This window comes from Ambystoma mexicanum, chromosome 2p (assembly GCF_040938575.1).
Source record: "Ambystoma mexicanum isolate Mex_15411 chromosome 2p, UKY_AmexF1_1, whole genome shotgun sequence".
Classification (NCBI taxonomy): domain Eukaryota; kingdom Metazoa; phylum Chordata; class Amphibia; order Caudata; family Ambystomatidae; genus Ambystoma; species Ambystoma mexicanum.
In genome coordinates, this window is record NC_090923.1 from 958,626,951 (window position 1) to 958,644,868 (window position 17,918).

The window sequence follows — 17,918 nt, forward strand, 5'->3', positions numbered from 1 at the left end:
GTTGCAGCCTAGGATAAAGCCATGAGCCACAGGCAGCCTCAGACGTAAAATAATAGAGAATGAAGAGCAAACAGACGAGAGGGGGCGGCAGTGGGAGAGTGGTGGTTGAATCAAGAAATAGGATAGACAATAATGAAAAACTATCACTAGAGACTAAAGAAATTCCTAAACTTACCTGGTCAATATTAAGACGAAGCGGCATGAGGGACACACGTAGGCAGCATTCTGGACCTCCCAGTCCAGCCTCAGGGCATACATGTAGAGCCTTAATTGTCAGCTGAATAAGAATTAAAAAGGAGGTAAAGGTTATAAATATATCTTGGCCAAGACCCTCAAGTACAGAACTGGTCTTTCCATCATGCAACGCTCTCCTTCAGTCACTAAAGCTAAAGTTCACTGCAACAAAAACAAATTAACTTTAGTGGCATACACTGGAGATGCTGCACCCCATGACCTCATCAGTTCTGCTCATTTTACACCACCCAGGAGGAGGAAGTGCAGAACTGTAATAGGTTAGGGGTATTGCTTATGAGCACTATGCTGGAAGGGCGATGAGGAATCTGTGGGAGGAAGGACTAAATGCACTGCCAACAATCGGAGCCAGTGCAACAGTCTGCCCGGATACTGATGCAGGGAGACAAAGGTGCACCATGGCGGCAGGCCTCATCTATTGTGTACCACAATGGTCTCCAGGGCCTAAATATGGAAGAGTTACATCCCCAGTGAGATCTGAATGGAACTCAATGAGGAAAATGGGGTATTCGGTCATTCTAACGAATGTAAAAGTTTTGAATGGCAAACTTTCGAATTTTCTTAGTTGAAATGTCATTCTTTTGAATACAATTTCTTTGAAAAAAATTCGAAGGTGCCATCGACATGTGATGGCAAGTATTAGTGCAGGGCTGGGGCCAGGGTTAGGGTTTTGGTTGGGGTTTGGGTTAGTTTAGGGGTTAAATTAGGGTTGGGGCTAGGGTTAGGGTTTAGGGTTGGGGCTAGGGTTAGTTTAAGTGTTAAAATAGGGTTAGGATTGTGGCTTCGGTTAGTTTAGGGGTTAAATTAGGGTTAGGGTTAGTTTAAGTGTTAAAATAGGGTTAGGATTGTGGCTTCGGTTAGTTTAGGGGTTAAAATAGGGTTAGGGTTGGGGTTAGTTTAAGGGTTAAATTAGGGTTAGGGTCGGGCCAGGGTTAGGGGTGGGAAGGTGGCGTGGGGGCTGGGACCCCCCCCCAATATACACAAAAACTTTGAAACGTTACATGGAGCTGTCAAGTGCTGAAATTACAGCACTGGACAGCTCTGTAGCGTTTCAAAGTTACAAAAAAAGAAAGCATTGAAATGCTACTTTTAACATGTGAAAGTGCATTTCAATTGAAACCAGTCCATGACTACTGTCGACGGATTGGTTTTGAAAGAAATGCACTTTGCATGTTTAATATAGCTTGTCACAGCTTTTTTTTTTCTAAACTTTGTTTTCGAAATTTTTGCTATTCGAAACTTTTTTCTCAAAATAATCACTATAAACCGAAAATGGTTAGGAGCATTGGTATTCAAACTTTTTTATGCCGAGCCCCACCTTCTGTAAAAATATTGTTGCAGAGCCCCTCGCCCCAGAATCCATATCTGTTTATATGTTCTATTACAAGCACTCACCTTACTCCCTTTCTGAAGAGCCTTGTGCCCCTACTGAACATCTGTTGGGCTCTTAAGGGGGCCAGCCTCACAGTTTGAAGACCAGTGCTTAGGGTATCACAAACAACAAGGAAAAAGTGGATGGGGCTCACAAACATGAGCAATAGAACAGCATTGATTACAGGAAGACACTGGGCCTCATAAGTCTGGTGGTATTTTGGCTGTAAATCCGCCAAGATACCACCAAACAGAATTACCGTTACCGCCACTTTGTCTGGTGGTATTACTGCCAGATAACAAGGGGCAGTGGCAATATTAGTCCCCATTCATTTGCAGTCCATAGGTCTCCATGGGGCATTTTGGTGGAATTACAGCGGCAATAATTCTGCCGATATAAGGCAGAAAGTGGGCGAATTTACCTCCAGATTATAGCTGGATGTGAATCCTCCAACTTTCTGCCCAAATCATAGTTGGGTAGTCTAGTAATGCACGATACCGCTGCATTTAATTCGCAATGCCTAACTCGGAATGAGGGCCACTGTCTTATAGCAGTAGCAGATCTGAGTACTAGAGAGCAGTTCCGGTCAATCAGCATCAGGCACATGATCATTCTGTACCTTAACCTTTGCTGTATCTTGTGAATAGACCGCATCTGAGTGAGGGAAGGCGTAGAATAAATTGCCCAAGGAATCCAGTAGAAAGGCATCTGAAATGGTATAGGTGGCCAAGGAATTTGGCAACACCAGTACAATAGAAAGCAGGCTTTATTCTTCTCAGTGGTTCTAGAAACAGCAGGAAGTACTCCTCCTGGTAAGCAGACAACTACCAGAACATTCTCACTCACATCAAGTCCCGCACCAATTATCATACTGAAAACATTTTCTTGCAGCTCACACACTCAGCTTTCCATTCGTAGAACATTTGTTGCATATAACTGCAGAGAAACATTAGCACAGCTTATAGGAGGGCATATATCCCCTTACAGTTCTCCTGGCCCTGCAATTCTGTCTGGCCTAAAATGGGCGTGGCGCTGGTCATTCCTAGGAAATTCTGGATGGTGGCCATCAGCAGCTGAGAGGAGCGTGCAGCACTCCTTTTAACAACACCCTTTCCAGGACCAAAAGCACGAGGCAAGAAGTGTTAGGCTCACCAGGTTAGGACAGGCTCACCAGGTTAGGACACTAAGTGGATCCTTGTGATCACACCCAGAGCTCTGCTCACCTCAGTAGAAGCAGGACAGCACATAGTAACATGTCTGCAGGTGGAGGCAGAAATAATGGTAGCTGAAAACCAGACATCACATTATCAGCTGTAGACCGGTAGAGCCAACAACAATGGTGGGGGAGAATCAGACAGCACAAATGGAAGCAGATGGCAGCTCGGGGGAACAGCAGAGATGGTAGCTGTACCACAGGGAGGCTGGTAGCACAATGGTAAGGAGGAGCAGGTTAGTAATAGTAACCCTGTGACATCTTATAGATTCTTAAATGAGGCTAAGCCTCTTGATTGCTCCCCGAGAGGCCCATCTCAGAATAAAAACAAGCACATCCATTGCTATGATACTGAGATTGCAGATCGGAAAACAATCCTCCGTCAAACCATCAGGTGACTTAAACAGGCTAATCTCCTGAAAAATACTTTTAGTACTACGATTAAGGCCTTAAAACAACAACATAAAAACTGGTTCAAAAGACATCATGCTACTATGTGAAATACAGACAGTCAGGCAATGCTTAAAGCCCTATCAACCAAATGTTCAGCAGACTTCTGGTATCTGACAAATAAGACACGTGCTTCCTACAAAATAATATACAATACCTTTATATTCTATTCCCACTAGTCCATGGGCATTGATAAGGACCTAATATAAAAGTTTATTGTGTGGTCCAATAATGAAACAGGTGCTGCCCCGGACTGTGTGCCAAACTCATTATAATTAATAACTAATTATAAAAAGCTCACTGGAGGTTTGGGTGGAGATTCTTTTCCAGTTGTTTGACTCTATAGTAAAAAAAAAACCTGACCTCTGCCCTGTCTTGGCATGAAGCCCTTACTGTTCCCATTTTTAGAAAAGGGAACGGAATGCTGCCTCAAAACGGTCTGCCTATCACCGTATTGGGTGCCAATAGCATCATCTGGCCATGTTCCCAAATTTCAGACTAGTTTTAGGTGCTTTGTAAGAACACAGCTTAATGGTGTCTTTGTAACATGCCTCCAACACCAAGTCTGGGCAAGCCAATCTACTCATATTTATTTAGCCACCGTTGATCTCTCTTCAGCGTTTGACCTAGTTAATCGATCATGTCTGTGGAAAAAACACGATTCTTGGGGTCTACCTCAAGGTCTACTAAATATAGTAATTCATTCACATTCTAAAACAACGATAAAGATCAGATTGAATCATTTGGGTAGTTTGTCCTGTTCAATTCCAAGTCATCGAGGATTAAGGAAGGGTTGTGTCCTTGCTCTATGTCTCTTTAATCTTTATATTTCTGACTTGGAAGAAGTGCTGATTATTCCCACTTGCTTTCCTCCAAAAATTGCATCCCTGCGTGTGCAATGGTTGGCATACGCCGATGACATTTTCTTTGATTACACCTTCATTCTTCTCCAAAGAGCTCTCATCTCACTAAAGACATATCTATCCATGAACGACTGAGTTAAATACTCTTAAAACAAAAGTAATCCACTTCATTAACAAAAGAATATCTAAATCCTTTTCTTTGTATCTCGAGTGATCCAGTGTTCACCTAGTCCGACATGTTACTACTTACCTAGGTTTCCAAATTTAAAATAAGCTTAGTCTAGAACTTCTATATTACCACTTGAGAAGGAGGGTAGTTTCATTGGCGGTCCAAATGAAATTATTCGGTATTGATACTGCTGCTTCTCCTTTATCCCATCAATCCATTTTTACAATGGAAAAGTAATTTCTAGCTTAATATACAGCTTGGAGTTATGGTACGTGTCCGGCTGGCCATTTCTGGAGAAACTTGAAGGTCTTTTGTGGAGGTCAGTTTTGGGTCTCCCAGACTGTGTTCCAGTTTCTGCAATTTGCTACGAACTAGGCCACAAGTCTTTAAGATCCCATAGGTAATGGAATTTCTTATCATTCTATTCCAAACTCCTTTACCCTCCCAAAAACACACTCTTAAGATCTCCAACTATGTATGAGATATGGTAAGAGTTCCTGGTTGAATGCACTTACATCTACTTGTGACGCTATTCTTTATAATCTAAAGGTAGAACCTTCTAATCTTACTGAGCGTTCCACCAAGGTTAAACAAAAATGGTGGGAGTCGGACTGGATGAACACATATGAGACTTTGGCTCGTTACAAGCTCTATAAACTGAGGAGGTAAAACCACTTGGATCCCTTCCTGGGTAGTTATGTACATTTCCTAGTGTTTATTTAAGAGACATTTTTCTAAGGTTCAGGCTTAAGATTTTACTGTGTGGCAAAATAGTTGACATCCAAGCCGAGCCACGTGTTACAATCACAACATGTACATTCTGTAATAAACTCGGACAGTCAGAATCATGAAGATATACTGAGCAAATGTTCAGGTACTAAACAATGTCATTTTTTTGTCTTTTAGTCCTTTTGTACATTTTATGGATTTTTAATGACCGATTGGTTCTGGATTAGAATGTCCTCAGGAAATGATACACTTCTGAACTTGGCTACCACTAAATTCATCAAAACATTATTCTGATTCACCATTGATATTTACTTGTCATAATCCTAGTTAGAATTAAGAGATAACAACATGCTAGATACATTCTTATGGCTTCTGACGGTGGGGATATATCATCAGCATGATTTTCTGCAAGTAGGATGTATTTTATCTGTCTGTTATCTGAAATTCGTTGTGAATTAAACCCATGTATTTATCAATAGGCTTTGTTATGATGTATTGTATGGTTAACTGCATTGTTTTAAGAATGTGAAAGGTCCTTTTTAAACCAAATCAGCATTGTATGCTGTAAGTAGGCACTATGCACTTTACTTGTTCTTAGAAATTATGGGCACATTATAACCATGTAACTTATTTTGGGTTAGGATGAATTAAATGATTATATCGTTTGAAAAGGTTAAATGTCATATTACAAATCAGACCACAATAAAAAAAAATAATAATAATAAAAAAAACGATAGTAATACTTTGGGGAGATATGGAAGTAACTAGACCCAAGCTGTCCTCCAACACAGGCCATCTCATGTCACCAAAAAAGCAGCATAGATGGCCAAGAACTCAAGAGCCATCAGTAGAAAAGGAAGCATCTGTATTATTCTCAGGTTACAGTGGTTGCAGAAACACAGTCGTCTCGTAGTAAGGGGACAACCACCGGCACATCCTCACTCGCGGCCAATTGCTTACCAACTGTGATGCATGCTCAGAACATTCAAGCACCTCACATACACTTCATTCCTTTCAGAGAACAGTCACTGAATCCGTTTCCCAAGCAAGGATCAGCAAAGCATATATTATGGATAGGTGTCGGATCACCATAGCGCCCCCGTGGGAATTCTGACCATTTCCTATCCAGACACTTCTTGTTGTGTCTTGCAACAAATAAATCAGTTTAATGGCAGACTACTGCAGAAAAATAGTCGGATCCGCAACCTGGTCGAGGCTCAGTCTGTCCGTCTCTATACGGACAACACAGTGGACATGCACTGCCACTGGAAAAATGCTGTTTGCCGTTGCCCTGAGCCAATGCTGGAATCCCATCATGACAGTGGACGACACAGAGTCCCTTCCTGCTTGCTCACAAAAAACATTGCAGGGGTATTGCCGGTGTGAATCTGAATAACATTCCCAAAATGGACAGGGAAAAAAAGGCTTTCAGGACCAAATTGTTCCAGCACATTTATGTATTCTGCCTTTTCCTGTGTAGACCAAAATAGTTGGAATCTGCAGAGTACCAGGGCAGCCCAGTATGCTGGTGCTCTGGGGCCTGCCCACCCCCTGGGAAAACCAACCTTTAATAATGTTAATGACGTTTCAGTGCCACTGCCCAATAATCTGGGCAGCAGCACCCCCGAGAAACTCTTAAGTTGGCTCCACTGCAGAGTACCACAGTGGGATACCCAATCAACCTTTGAAGCATTGGTCAGAGACATTCGAGGGTGGAGAGCTCTGGAAGGGGAACTGAGAAGAAAGCACTCCTTTGAGCCCACTAAACAGACTAACACCTGTAGGGAAGCATTCTGCAGCTTGTGCTAAGAGATGATGTTTGTCCCACTGACTGGATAGCTGAAACTTGTCCTTCCAAATTCATAGCAACAACAGGCATTACACGAATACAAGAGGCAACGAAGCACATAATCTTTTGGAATCAAATTGCCTTAACTATGACTGTTAAACTTTGAAGGTCTCTCGGACAGCGACAATCCTTTCCAGTGGAGGGCACAGAGGCAGAGACGTTGGGGCATCAGGGAGGCGTGGATAGGACATAAGGTGGGGAGTCCGGAAAGGAAGGCCACCCTGCCCAGCGAAATGTCGAGCATTGTACTGAGGAACCCAGGAGAATTATAACTTTCTTGTTCGCCGACAAATCTAGGCCTAAAAGTGTCAAACCTTTTGAATCTTCTCCAAAATCAGTGTTCTGCAATGAGTTCTGATCAAAGAGTCATCCAGGTAAAAATGCAAGTGAATCCCCTGAACCACACTGCTAATACAGCAAGTACGTCGATAAATGGCCACAGGGTATCATTGAGTCAGAAAAGACGACATTGGTACTAAAAATGACGCCACTTATTGAATTCTCAGAAAATTCTTATTTTTTTTCAACCAGATGTCCTTCAAGATTGAGGAACACCAACCAGTCCCCTCTTGTGGAAGATTTATAACAGAAGGAAAAGCTTTAGAAACAACAAGTTCAGAATGGGGCTTGTGCCTCCTGATCTTTGGGGATCCAGAAGTGCCAAAAATGTGTTAAAAAACTCAATCACCTTCCCTTATCTCCATGAGCTCTTTAACCTGTCTTTCTCTGCTGGACTTAATCCTTTAAATCAGCTACTGTCAAACCTATATCGGAGAAACTTTCTGCTGACCCAAATGTCCTAGCGAATGATCACCAAGTTTCCCTCCTTCCCCAATAATCAAAAGACGACGAGCCGGTGGTCTGATTACGAAGTACCTTGTGGATAATCGCCTTGTAAAACCACCCCAATCTGGCTTCCGTAGTAAACACTCCACAGAGACTGCACTCATGCATGACTACAATTTTCTCTCCCATGCTAATCACTCCAAAATCACTTCTATACTCATCCTTTTGGGCCTCCCCTTTCAACACCATCAACCACTCCTCTCTCACCGGCATCTTGGGTCTCTCAAAAGACCACTAGATCACCTCCTACCTGGGAAGGTCAGTCTTTTAAAATCTTCTGGAACTCGCAAACTTCTGACCCCCTCCAACCCCTGACCGCGTTGCGCATGGCTCAATTCTTGGACCTCTGTTCTTCACCCTCTATACCTCTTTCCTTAGGTAGACTTATCTCAAACCTTGACATTTACACTATCACCCCTTTTCTGATGGCACTCAAATACGTTTCTCTTTCCCTTTTTCACTGCAGCCATCTCGGAAAAGATTACCCAACTTTTCACTGCAATTCATCATTGGATGGCTCTCTGCTGCCTCATGCTGAACTCTTTAAAAAACAGCGATTCTTTCTCCTGGCTTCCACAATGCCATTGGCTAGCCTCTCCTCTCCTTCCGGCCTGACCTTCCTCCCTTGCCCAAAGCTCACAACCTTTGGATCTTTTTTGATAGCGTCCTCCCGCTGCAACAATTTCCCCCAATACCACAGCCTCCTCTTCTCATAATAACCTGATCAACATTTGGCAAAATCGCCAATTTCTCACAAACCTGAGCCATAACTTTACTACATGCAGTCTCTGCAACTTCCCCAGATCTTTCACACCTTCCACTTACTGATGACATGCTTGTTGGCTCTCCGTGAACATTGTTGCTTTTTCAAGTTCCTTCTAGTATACAAAGCTATTAATGATCTTGGTCCTCAGTACCCGTCCGATTGTATCTCTCTCTACTCACCATCTTGTTCCCTTCATTCCTCTGCAGTCAACTCCACTGTCACATGCCTCAGGCCTGTGCCTTCACTCGCTACCGCTCTTTCTCACTACTTGCCCTGCTGCACTGGAATCTGCTGCCCTTCACAAACAAGCCTAACTGTGGATCGCTTCAAAGATTGGATAAAACTTTATTTACTTCCTAAAGGGGGAGCTCTCCCTGACATTTCATTCATCCTCCCTACCTGACCCCCCCCGCCCCCTTGTACCCTCCCAGTGAGGTATATAATTACAGTAATCCTCTTTAGATTGAAGCACTTCCCCCTCATTAGCTTAATGTTACCTTTGAAAGTCACTTTTCTAATGGATTCTTTTCTTCCAAGGATTACTCATGTTATGTTATGTTAAAGGTACTTATATAGCGCACCGTCACCAACGGAATTGGTCCCCAGGCACTCTGGCGGATCTGTAAACAGGAAGGACGGATATGGTTAGTCTGGAGGAGGGGAGAAGGAGAGTGGGAGATGTGATGTGCTGTTGGCAGCTTCAGATCGGTATACACCGAATGTTGGGCTCTGGTGCTAGTATCGGATCGGGCGAGACCTCGAGTGCTGTAGGTAATGTTTATATGTTGTTGATGCAGTGTGGTAAAGTGCGTGCGGATTGCCGGGAGAGAGATGGTTGTGTGGCTTTGTGTGGTTTAAGTATGCAGAAGATTGAGGGTTGGGTTCGTGGGGTCTGTGTCCTGATTCAGGTACTTTCTGATTCTGTTAGAGTTGTATCCCTGTGGATTGGGTTGATGCTGGTTCCTCATGGGCCGACTCGCTTTGTTGGTGCTGCGCTGACCCTGCTGTATCATAGCGAGTATTGTTTGGATTGATAGGTGCATCTGAACCTTTCTTCGGGTGTGGGACTGGATTGGTAATATCTCTATTCTCTTGTTATCTGGTGTGACACTGGTAATTTGAGGTTTTGAATGGTTCAGGGTCGTAGTGGTGTTGATGTGGCGTTCTAGTGCTTCCGTCTTGGTGAGCTTGTGTATTCAGTCATTCGTTTCCTCCTGTCATGACTGTCTTTCCGTTGGTTCATTGGATTATGTGGGGTGAACATCCTTGGGTGTGGTGTTAGTTGTACTTTTTTTTGTGATAGGGCATTGTGCTTCCCGCTGTCTGGTACGTGAACAGTGTGTAATGATGAAACATTCTGTTTCTCACCCACTGGATTGGGGCTCGTGGTGTAGTGCTTTCTTTACCTCTCTGTCTATTGTACTTGGGTCTGTTGGGAATGGCTATAGTTTAAGGTCATGGTCCTCTTGATGATTCTTCCGAGTGTTTCGGTCTTTGTCTTGCTATGTATACGGTCTTTGGTCATATTGCGTCTGTCTCCCGGTAAGTCGTTTAGTATGTTGTGGGATATTTTCCTGAGGGTTTTTCCCCATTGATTGCTTGGCGTGGATCCGGGTCTCTGTGTTCATATATGTTTTAGTTGCGTGCGTGCCCCTGTGGCTGGTCTTTCTAGTTACAACGTGAAGAGCCAGGTTTTGAGTAGTTTCCTGAATAGTTGGTGTTTCTTTATTATTATTATTATTATTATTATTTATTATGCGCAACCAAAGTGGCCCGGAGGCATACGGGCGCAGATCATTGGGGTGGAGGTTTCAAGACTGATAGCTTAAGAAGCTGATTATCTAAAGAGGTGCGTCTTGAGTTTATTTTTTAAATTCTCCAATTGGGCCACAGTTTTTTTATATTGGATGGTAATGCGTTCCATACTGTGGGGGCGCTAGACCAGAAAGCACATTTTCTCACAAGTTCTAAGGAGGTTTTAGGAACTTCAAGGTTTTGATCTCCGTTTGAGCGAAGTGACTGTTTTATTTGCTTAGGTTTTAGCCTATTAGCTATGTAAGTCGGTGCATTGCCGGCAAGAGCCTTAAACTTGATAGTTAGGAGTCTAAAAGTCACCCTCTGCTCTATAGGTAGCCGTGCAGTTTCCTTCTCATCTCTGAGACATGGGCAAATGTTCTTAACCCAATAAGTGCTCTTATAGAGCTATTCTGAACTACCTGGAGTTTGTTCAGTTCAGTTTTGTTTATACCAATAAGTAGCAAGCTGCAAAAGTTTTGCAGATATGATAGCTCTCGCGATGGTCTCACATCCTGTTTGTGACAGGAATGGTCTTGTGTGCCAGGAGTCGAATATAGTATGTCGACGAGGAGACCAAGTTGTTTACATGAGCTGGCATACTTCGAGATTGCTCAAATGTAACTCCAAGGATTTTTATTTTCTCCTTAACTTGGATGACCTGGTTATCGATAAAGAATGTTTGGTAATCTGATGTCAGTTTGTCCAACCTTTGTTTTGAACCAATCAGCATCAGCTCTGTTTTCCCTGGATTCAGGGCCATGCTGTTTGCGTCCATCCATTTGTAAATGAAATCATTGTTACGCTCACCTGGTCTCTGCGGGGACATTGGGGCACTGTTGGAGCCCTCCCAGGACTTGGCTCCCTTGGATCAACTCTCACCCCCAGCTGCTGCAAAATCGAAGGCTATGGATGCTGGTACTGTCCCTGAGGGAAGATGAGAGGCAATGAGAATGGCGTGGTGGTGTCGCGATTCCCCTCGACCCTTTCGTGCCAGAATGAAGTGAGCAACAGTTTGCCCAGGCAAGCTCAACCTGTTTAGTGTAAGGATGAGCTCTCCGTCCTGCTTTCTCTCAGCAGGGGCGCCGTGGATGGACCTAGTTGCGTCACTGGTCCTTTGCGTAGTGGCCCAGACCGGCTGCGACCAATCCCGCCTTGAAGGTAGGTGAACTGGAACAGGTAAGGATCTGTAGACGGCGGTAAGCGCTACGCTGCCCCAGCAGACTAACGCGAAGCGCCAGCATGCGTGTGGGGCTGGTTTATATAGCCTGGCCCCAGCCACTCCCTTTAGGCCCCGTCTTGTGGCTCCAATTTGCCACTCCCCTTGTCTTCTGCACGTGCTTCCAATGCCTCTGTATGGCCACGCCCAGCCTAGGTGCACGTGCTTTAAGCATACTGTGTGCAGAGCAAACTTTTAAATGAGCTTGGCGCCAGAGGGGCCAGGACTGGGTCCATTGGGATCCTGCAGGGCACACAGTTAATGGCACTTGACCAGTGGCCATGACAATCATATTTCTGCTACAGTCGCTAAGTCCTGGTCATAGTTTCCGGATAGGGTGATAAGACACTGAGTCATCAGCGTAATTCGAGAAACATATGTTCCTATTTTCCAAAGCATCAAAGAAGGGGACTGTGAGCAAATTGTATAAAATTGATGATAGGGCTGCCCCCTGAGGTATACCATAGGTCATGGTGACTGGGTCTGCCTGTGCTTGTTTACTGCAGACTCTGATAGTTCTTGAACGAACCTAGGAAAGACAGCATCAAATTCTTAGCATTAGTACTAAAATTTGCTCTTTCCTCCAATCTGTTCACAAGAAGTTGGTGGTCCACCAGATCGAATGCCGCTGAGGTCTAAGGACATCAGGAGCATTGTAGAGCCTTCATTTATTTTGGTCATCATGTTAGATTTTAGTTCCAGCAGAGCGGACTCTGTACTATAACCTGGACGGAAGCCTAACTGTCCATTATTGAGTATTGTATGTTCATTAATAAAAGCTGCCAGCTGGTTATAAGCCACTCTATCCATGATCTTCAGGATGAAAGGGAAGTTGGTAGTAGGCCGGTAGTTCTTTGCCTCTCCCGGGTCTAAGTCATCTTTTTTTAAGAGTGGGTTGATCCATGGCCCTTTAAGCCTAATGGGGGCTGTGCCCTCTCTAAAGGAAGCATTTCTTTTTTTAAGGGAACCAATAAGTAACTCAGAGCATGCTTTATAGGATACTGCTGGGAATTGATCGCCTTTACACACAGATGGCTTCAGTTTTGCAAGCATGATCGTGAGATCGTCCTCCGATGTTTCCTTAGTTTAGTTTAGTTTATTATTTGTAGGGCGCGCCAAGCCCTGGAGCATCAGGGCGCACAAGACAAGAATATGCTCAACTTTGTTACAGGTACATCTACATAATCATATTACATTCTGCAATAAATAAAATATATACAGGTACATGTGCATGGTCATAATGCAGTATACAATAAGCAAGAATGAGCAGGGCTGGAGCTAGGTCCAGACAAGAGGTGATAAGGGTACAGGAATATTTAACAATGTGGAGGTGATATACAGTGGAATAAGTACAGTAATATACAATGGTGTAAAATACAGAACGTGGTATCAGAGCTGGGGCATGCAGGTGGATCGCTAGTAGGGACAGTCAGGTCAAGCAGGTCGGATTAGTTAGATGTCATTAGCTCTCAGCCACTTGGTCAAATTCTGCCTGAATTTCGCAAAGGGCTGGGGTTCTCTTATGTCATGTGGTAGGGAGTTCCAAAGCTGTGCTGCTTTGACTGCGAAGCTATGTCCTCCAATAGTGGCACGTTTAAAGCGAGGGACATAGAGGCAATTCACATTGACCATTCTTGTTGGTCTAGGTGAGGTTCTTAAGTGTAGCCTGTCCATGAGGTAGGGTGGTGCCATGTTATTGAGGCACTTGTGAGTAAGGGAGGCAATTTTGAGTTGGATTTTGTCCTGAGTGGATAGCCATTTATATTCTCTTCTTATAGAGGAGATATGCTCTTTCCTGTTGATCTTAAGCGCGGCTCTCAGGGCATTATTCTGTAGGACCTGGATTTTTTGGATAGTCTGTTTGTTAGCCCCAATGTAGAGACCATTACAGTAGTCCAGTTTGGACAGTATAAGGGCTCTGGCAAGCGTGATGCAGCTGTCTGTAGAGAGGAATTGCTTGCTGGCTCTAATGAGTTTGCAAGTATATGCTGTAGAAGAGGCTAGGGAGTTGACTTGTTTGCCAAAGTTTAAGGTGGGGTCAAGGTAAAAGCCTAGGGTCTTGACTTCCTATGCTACTTTGATATTGTTCCCATCGATAATGAAGCTGGCATAGTCAGTGTTAAGTTTAGTTATGTATGTCGGGGTGCCTAGGATTATGAGCTCAGTTTTGTCGTCGTTCAGGCATAAGCCGTGTGTGGCCATCCATGCCTGAACGATGCTGTAAATTTTATTCACTAAAGCCAGATCCACGACGTAATCTCCTGAAAGCGGAAGGAGGATCTGGGTATCGTCTGCATAGTTGGTGTAGGCGATACCCAGATGATCCATTTCGTCAAAGAGCGGCTTTGTGAATATGTTATAGAGGGTTGGTGATACACAAGATCCCTGGGGTACACCGCACGTTATAGGGATCGGGTCAGCTGAGGCTGATGGAGAGAAGACTCTCATGGTGCGGTTATTCAGGAAGGATTTGATCCATAATATGGCCTCTTTAGAGAAGTGAGCAGCAGAGTCTAGGTGGCTGCATAAGACTGTATGGTCGACTAAATCGAACGCTGCTGAGAGGTCTAGCAAGAGGCGTAAGGCTGCTTGGCCATTGTCCCTACATTGATCTATTTGGGCCTTGAGATCGATAAGGGCAGTCTCTGTTCCATGCTGGGGACGGAATCCAGATTGGCGGGTTCCGAGCAGGTGGTTGGATTCAAGGAAATTTTTATTTGCATGTATGCCACTTTGTCTAAAATTTTTAGAAGAAAGGGCACAGTCGTGATAGGCCTAAAATTGGTGGGAATGGCAGGGTCGAGGGTTTGCTTCTTTAGGAGTGGCAGGACCCACGACTCTAAGATTTTTCGGTACAATGCCGGTAGTGAAGGATGAGTTGATGAGTTTAGTTATGAATGGCGATAGTTCTCTCGCAGCATCCTTAATTAATTGGGCAGGGCATTGGTCACCTTTCCAGTTGGATGGTTTAAGTCCCAGGATCACTTTTTCGACTTCAATGGTAGATACCTTGGAGAAGCAGAAACGTGTTATTTGTTTAGATTTAAGTAGGGGTGATGGGGTTAGAGCGTCCTGAGGTGTGAGAGATGCTTTTTTGAAGGCGATTTTAGTTTGTAGGTTGACTACTTTGTTGGTAAGGGCAAACTGAATGTCTGAGCACCATTTTTTGTCCTTGGTGCAGTTTTCTTGGGGAATTATGGGTGTTTCCAGCTCTTTCAAGATACTGAACAGTTCTCTGACACTTGATTTAGATTGGGATATTCTGGTATTGTATGTTTCCTGTTTGGCTAGTAGGATATCTTTTTTGTATTGGGATGATATCTTTGCAAGGTTTAGTTTGTTTTCTACTGTAGGAGTAAGTCTCCATTTGGATTCTAGTTTTCTTTTGGTTAACCTGAGATTTTTTAGGTGGGGGGGTGAACCATGAGTTGAGATGTTTTTTCGGTTTACTAGTCCGTAATTTGAGAGGTGCTATGTGATCAAGGGCTGAGTTCATAGTTTCATTGAATTGATCAACTAGCATATCAGGCTCCATGTTAGCTGGGAGTGAGTTTAGTTGGGGTAGTATGATTGGCAACAATTTTTCCGTGGTTATTAGATTTTTGTTCCTCGTGGGTATAGGAGGGGCAGGTGTGGACTTGGCTGTGGCTAAGTTAGTATCTACTGTAAATAGAAGTAGAAAGTGGTCCGTCCAGATCTGGGGAACAGTGTCTGTAATGGTTACTCCACAGTTGTGATCAGCTATCCAGTCAAGGATGCGACCTTTATTATGAGTGGGACAGGTGACTCTTTGGGCAAAGCCCAGCTCTTTTAGGATCAGAGCAGTAGCTGTGGACTGGGTGTCTTTAATATCATTGTAGCCTAGGTTGAAGTCTCCTAGCACTATAGTTTGGGAGGTGTTTTTCAAATTGTTGGACAGGGTGGTGGAGAGGTCCTCAACAAAGGTTCCAATAGGACCAGGAGGTCTGTAGAGCAGGACAATGTTTAATGTTTGGGAGCTGGCGGTGGCTATTTTGACCGAGAGGCATTCACAAGATTTGGTGATGGGGGATGTGGAGACTCTTATGTCGAGACTGATCTTGGCAATAATGGCTAGACCCCCGCCTCGGGAGGTGTGTCTGTCAGCTCGTATGATGGTATAATTGTCGGGAACTGCTAAGGAGAGGGCGGGACCCGCTGCATCATGAAGCCATGATTCTGATATGGCTAGGAAGTCTAGGTGGTGTCCGAGAATAATATCTGAGATTTCTGTAGCATGAGCGACTAGGGACCTAGCATTTATGAGTGCACCTTTGAGGTGATGTTTAGTGAGCATGGTGCTTGCTATAATGGTAGGTTTGGAGCATTTTTGTGTGGGTCTTTTAGGGATATGAGCTTTCCTAGTGTGTTCTGCAGTGGTTTTCGGCTGTATGTTCATTTTTAGGAAGTTGATTTGTTCAATTTGCTTTGCTGGTAGTTCGTACAATTTTGGTAGGCGAGCACGAAGTTTGAGGTTTCTGACTGTGGTACTACAGGCCCTGTATGTGGTAGTATCATCTTGATATTGGTTTACTGTAGGTCCAATGGTTTGTTGAGAAATAGGCATGGTCAGGTAGGAGAGTGATAATACCACTAATATGATGAGGGAGGCAGCGTAGAGAGGTAACTTAGCTGTCCTATCTAGTGCAGTGATACTTAGTATGTTTGGTTTTGGAGAGTACATGCTAGCTGACTAAGTCAGGTGCGCAGATAGCAGCACAGTTAGATATAGCTTTCGCTATTAACCTGAAGATAGGGAGTTGCGGCATGCGAATCGAGGCACAGCTAGATTCAGCTTTAAACTAAAGGTATGCAGTTGTAGAATGCAACTAAAAACATAGCTAGGTTCTAAGTTCCGTTTTAGCGACTAGAAACATATCACTAAATGCAATTTTAACCTACAATTGAATGGTCTGTAAGCGACCTTAAGGCACAACACAATTGAATGGTCTGTAAGCGACCTTAAGGCACAACACAATTGAATGGTCTGTAAGCGACCTTAAGGCACAACACAATTGAATGGTCTGTAAGCGACCTTAAGGCACAACACAATTGAATGGTCTGTAAGCGACCTTAAGGCACAACACAATTGAATGGTCTGTAAGCGACCTTAAGGCACAACACAATTGAATGGTCTGTAAGCGACCTTAAGGCACAACACAATTAGGGTTGCTGCGGCAGGGTCAATTAAGAAATAAACCCAGAGAGGGCTGACCTAGTGCGGCTTGGAGAGTATGCATAGCAGGCTAGCAGCATCGTAGCAGGATCCTATAAATGCCTGCAGATGGCTCAGGTCTATAGACTATAATCTCGGGCAGCACACAAGACATTGATCATGGGGGACCATAGCAAGATGAGGTAACAATAGGTGCAGCCACCTAGGTTCAAGAGTTAGCGAGTGTCATAGTGTAAGGCTAGTGGTAAAGGCAGTACAGAAGTTCAATGGAGAGCATGTAGATCAGGTTGGGTAGAGAGGTAGGTGCGGCCAAGCATGCAGAGCATAAAAATGATGGTAAAGTGTTTACAGTAGAGAGTGATGCAACATTGCAAATCTAAACCTACGGGCAGCGTTGTCGACAGAATGGCTGCGAAGGGGGGGGGGGCAGAGGTATGTGTGGAGTTGCGCTTGATGCTGTGCATGGATTAGGAGCAAGGGGAGCAACATATGCAGTGCGAAGTATCTTTGGGCACAGATACATCATGCAATAAGGCATGAGTGCACGAGAATGGCATTAAGAAGCTTGTGGTAACAAAGCCTTTTCAAGAATCAAAGCAGTTCAATTTATCCACGGGCTGCGTAAGCGAAGTGGCGTTTACCGTTGTGGTTGGTCTGGAATCTGGCAGTGGGTCCGGGCGAATGGCGAGGAAGGCTGAGGACAGGTGAAGACAGGTATTGGCCTTATTATCCTGGGCCTTGCTGGGAGTGGGCCGGCTTCGCCTACCGGCTGGCGATAGGCTGCTTAAGGTGGCTCAATGGCCAATCGGATGCGAGGACAGTCGGCTGTGCTCAGTTAGGCACTGGGGTTCCTTGAGACATGGCGGGCGGCCATCTTGGAAGTGTAAAAACCTTGTGGTGGCTGATGGTGGCAGGGGCAAACACAGCAGCTGTTGGCATCAATTTTAAAACATGCAGGCTGTGTAGATATTCTTGCAGGTCGGCGGATCAGTGGTGCAATTAGCAGCGAGAAAAAACGAATCTCGCACGGAATAATGATGCTTACCCGAATTCGAGGGCAATTCAGGATGGATCCAGGAAAGGGAGACCACTGCTCCTGCAGGGTCCGGGGGAGCTCCTGCTCCTCTGGTGAAGGAGGGGGTCTGCTCCACGGCTGGAAGTTGAAGTTGAATTCTGGAATATATTGTTTCTTATTCGTAATT

General features: G+C 44.4%; 1 protein-coding gene across 1 annotated transcript in view; it reads right to left on the reverse strand.

Annotated features, from left to right (window-relative positions):
* Window positions 1-17,918, reverse strand: part of ATG2A (autophagy related 2A) — a 2,105,371-nt gene that overhangs the window by 354,792 nt on the left and 1,732,661 nt on the right. The window contains exon 34 of the mRNA XM_069644746.1: window positions 176-277. Coding sequence (XP_069500847.1) covers window positions 176-277 — 102 coding nt within the window. The remainder of the gene's footprint in view (window positions 1-175; window positions 278-17,918) is intronic.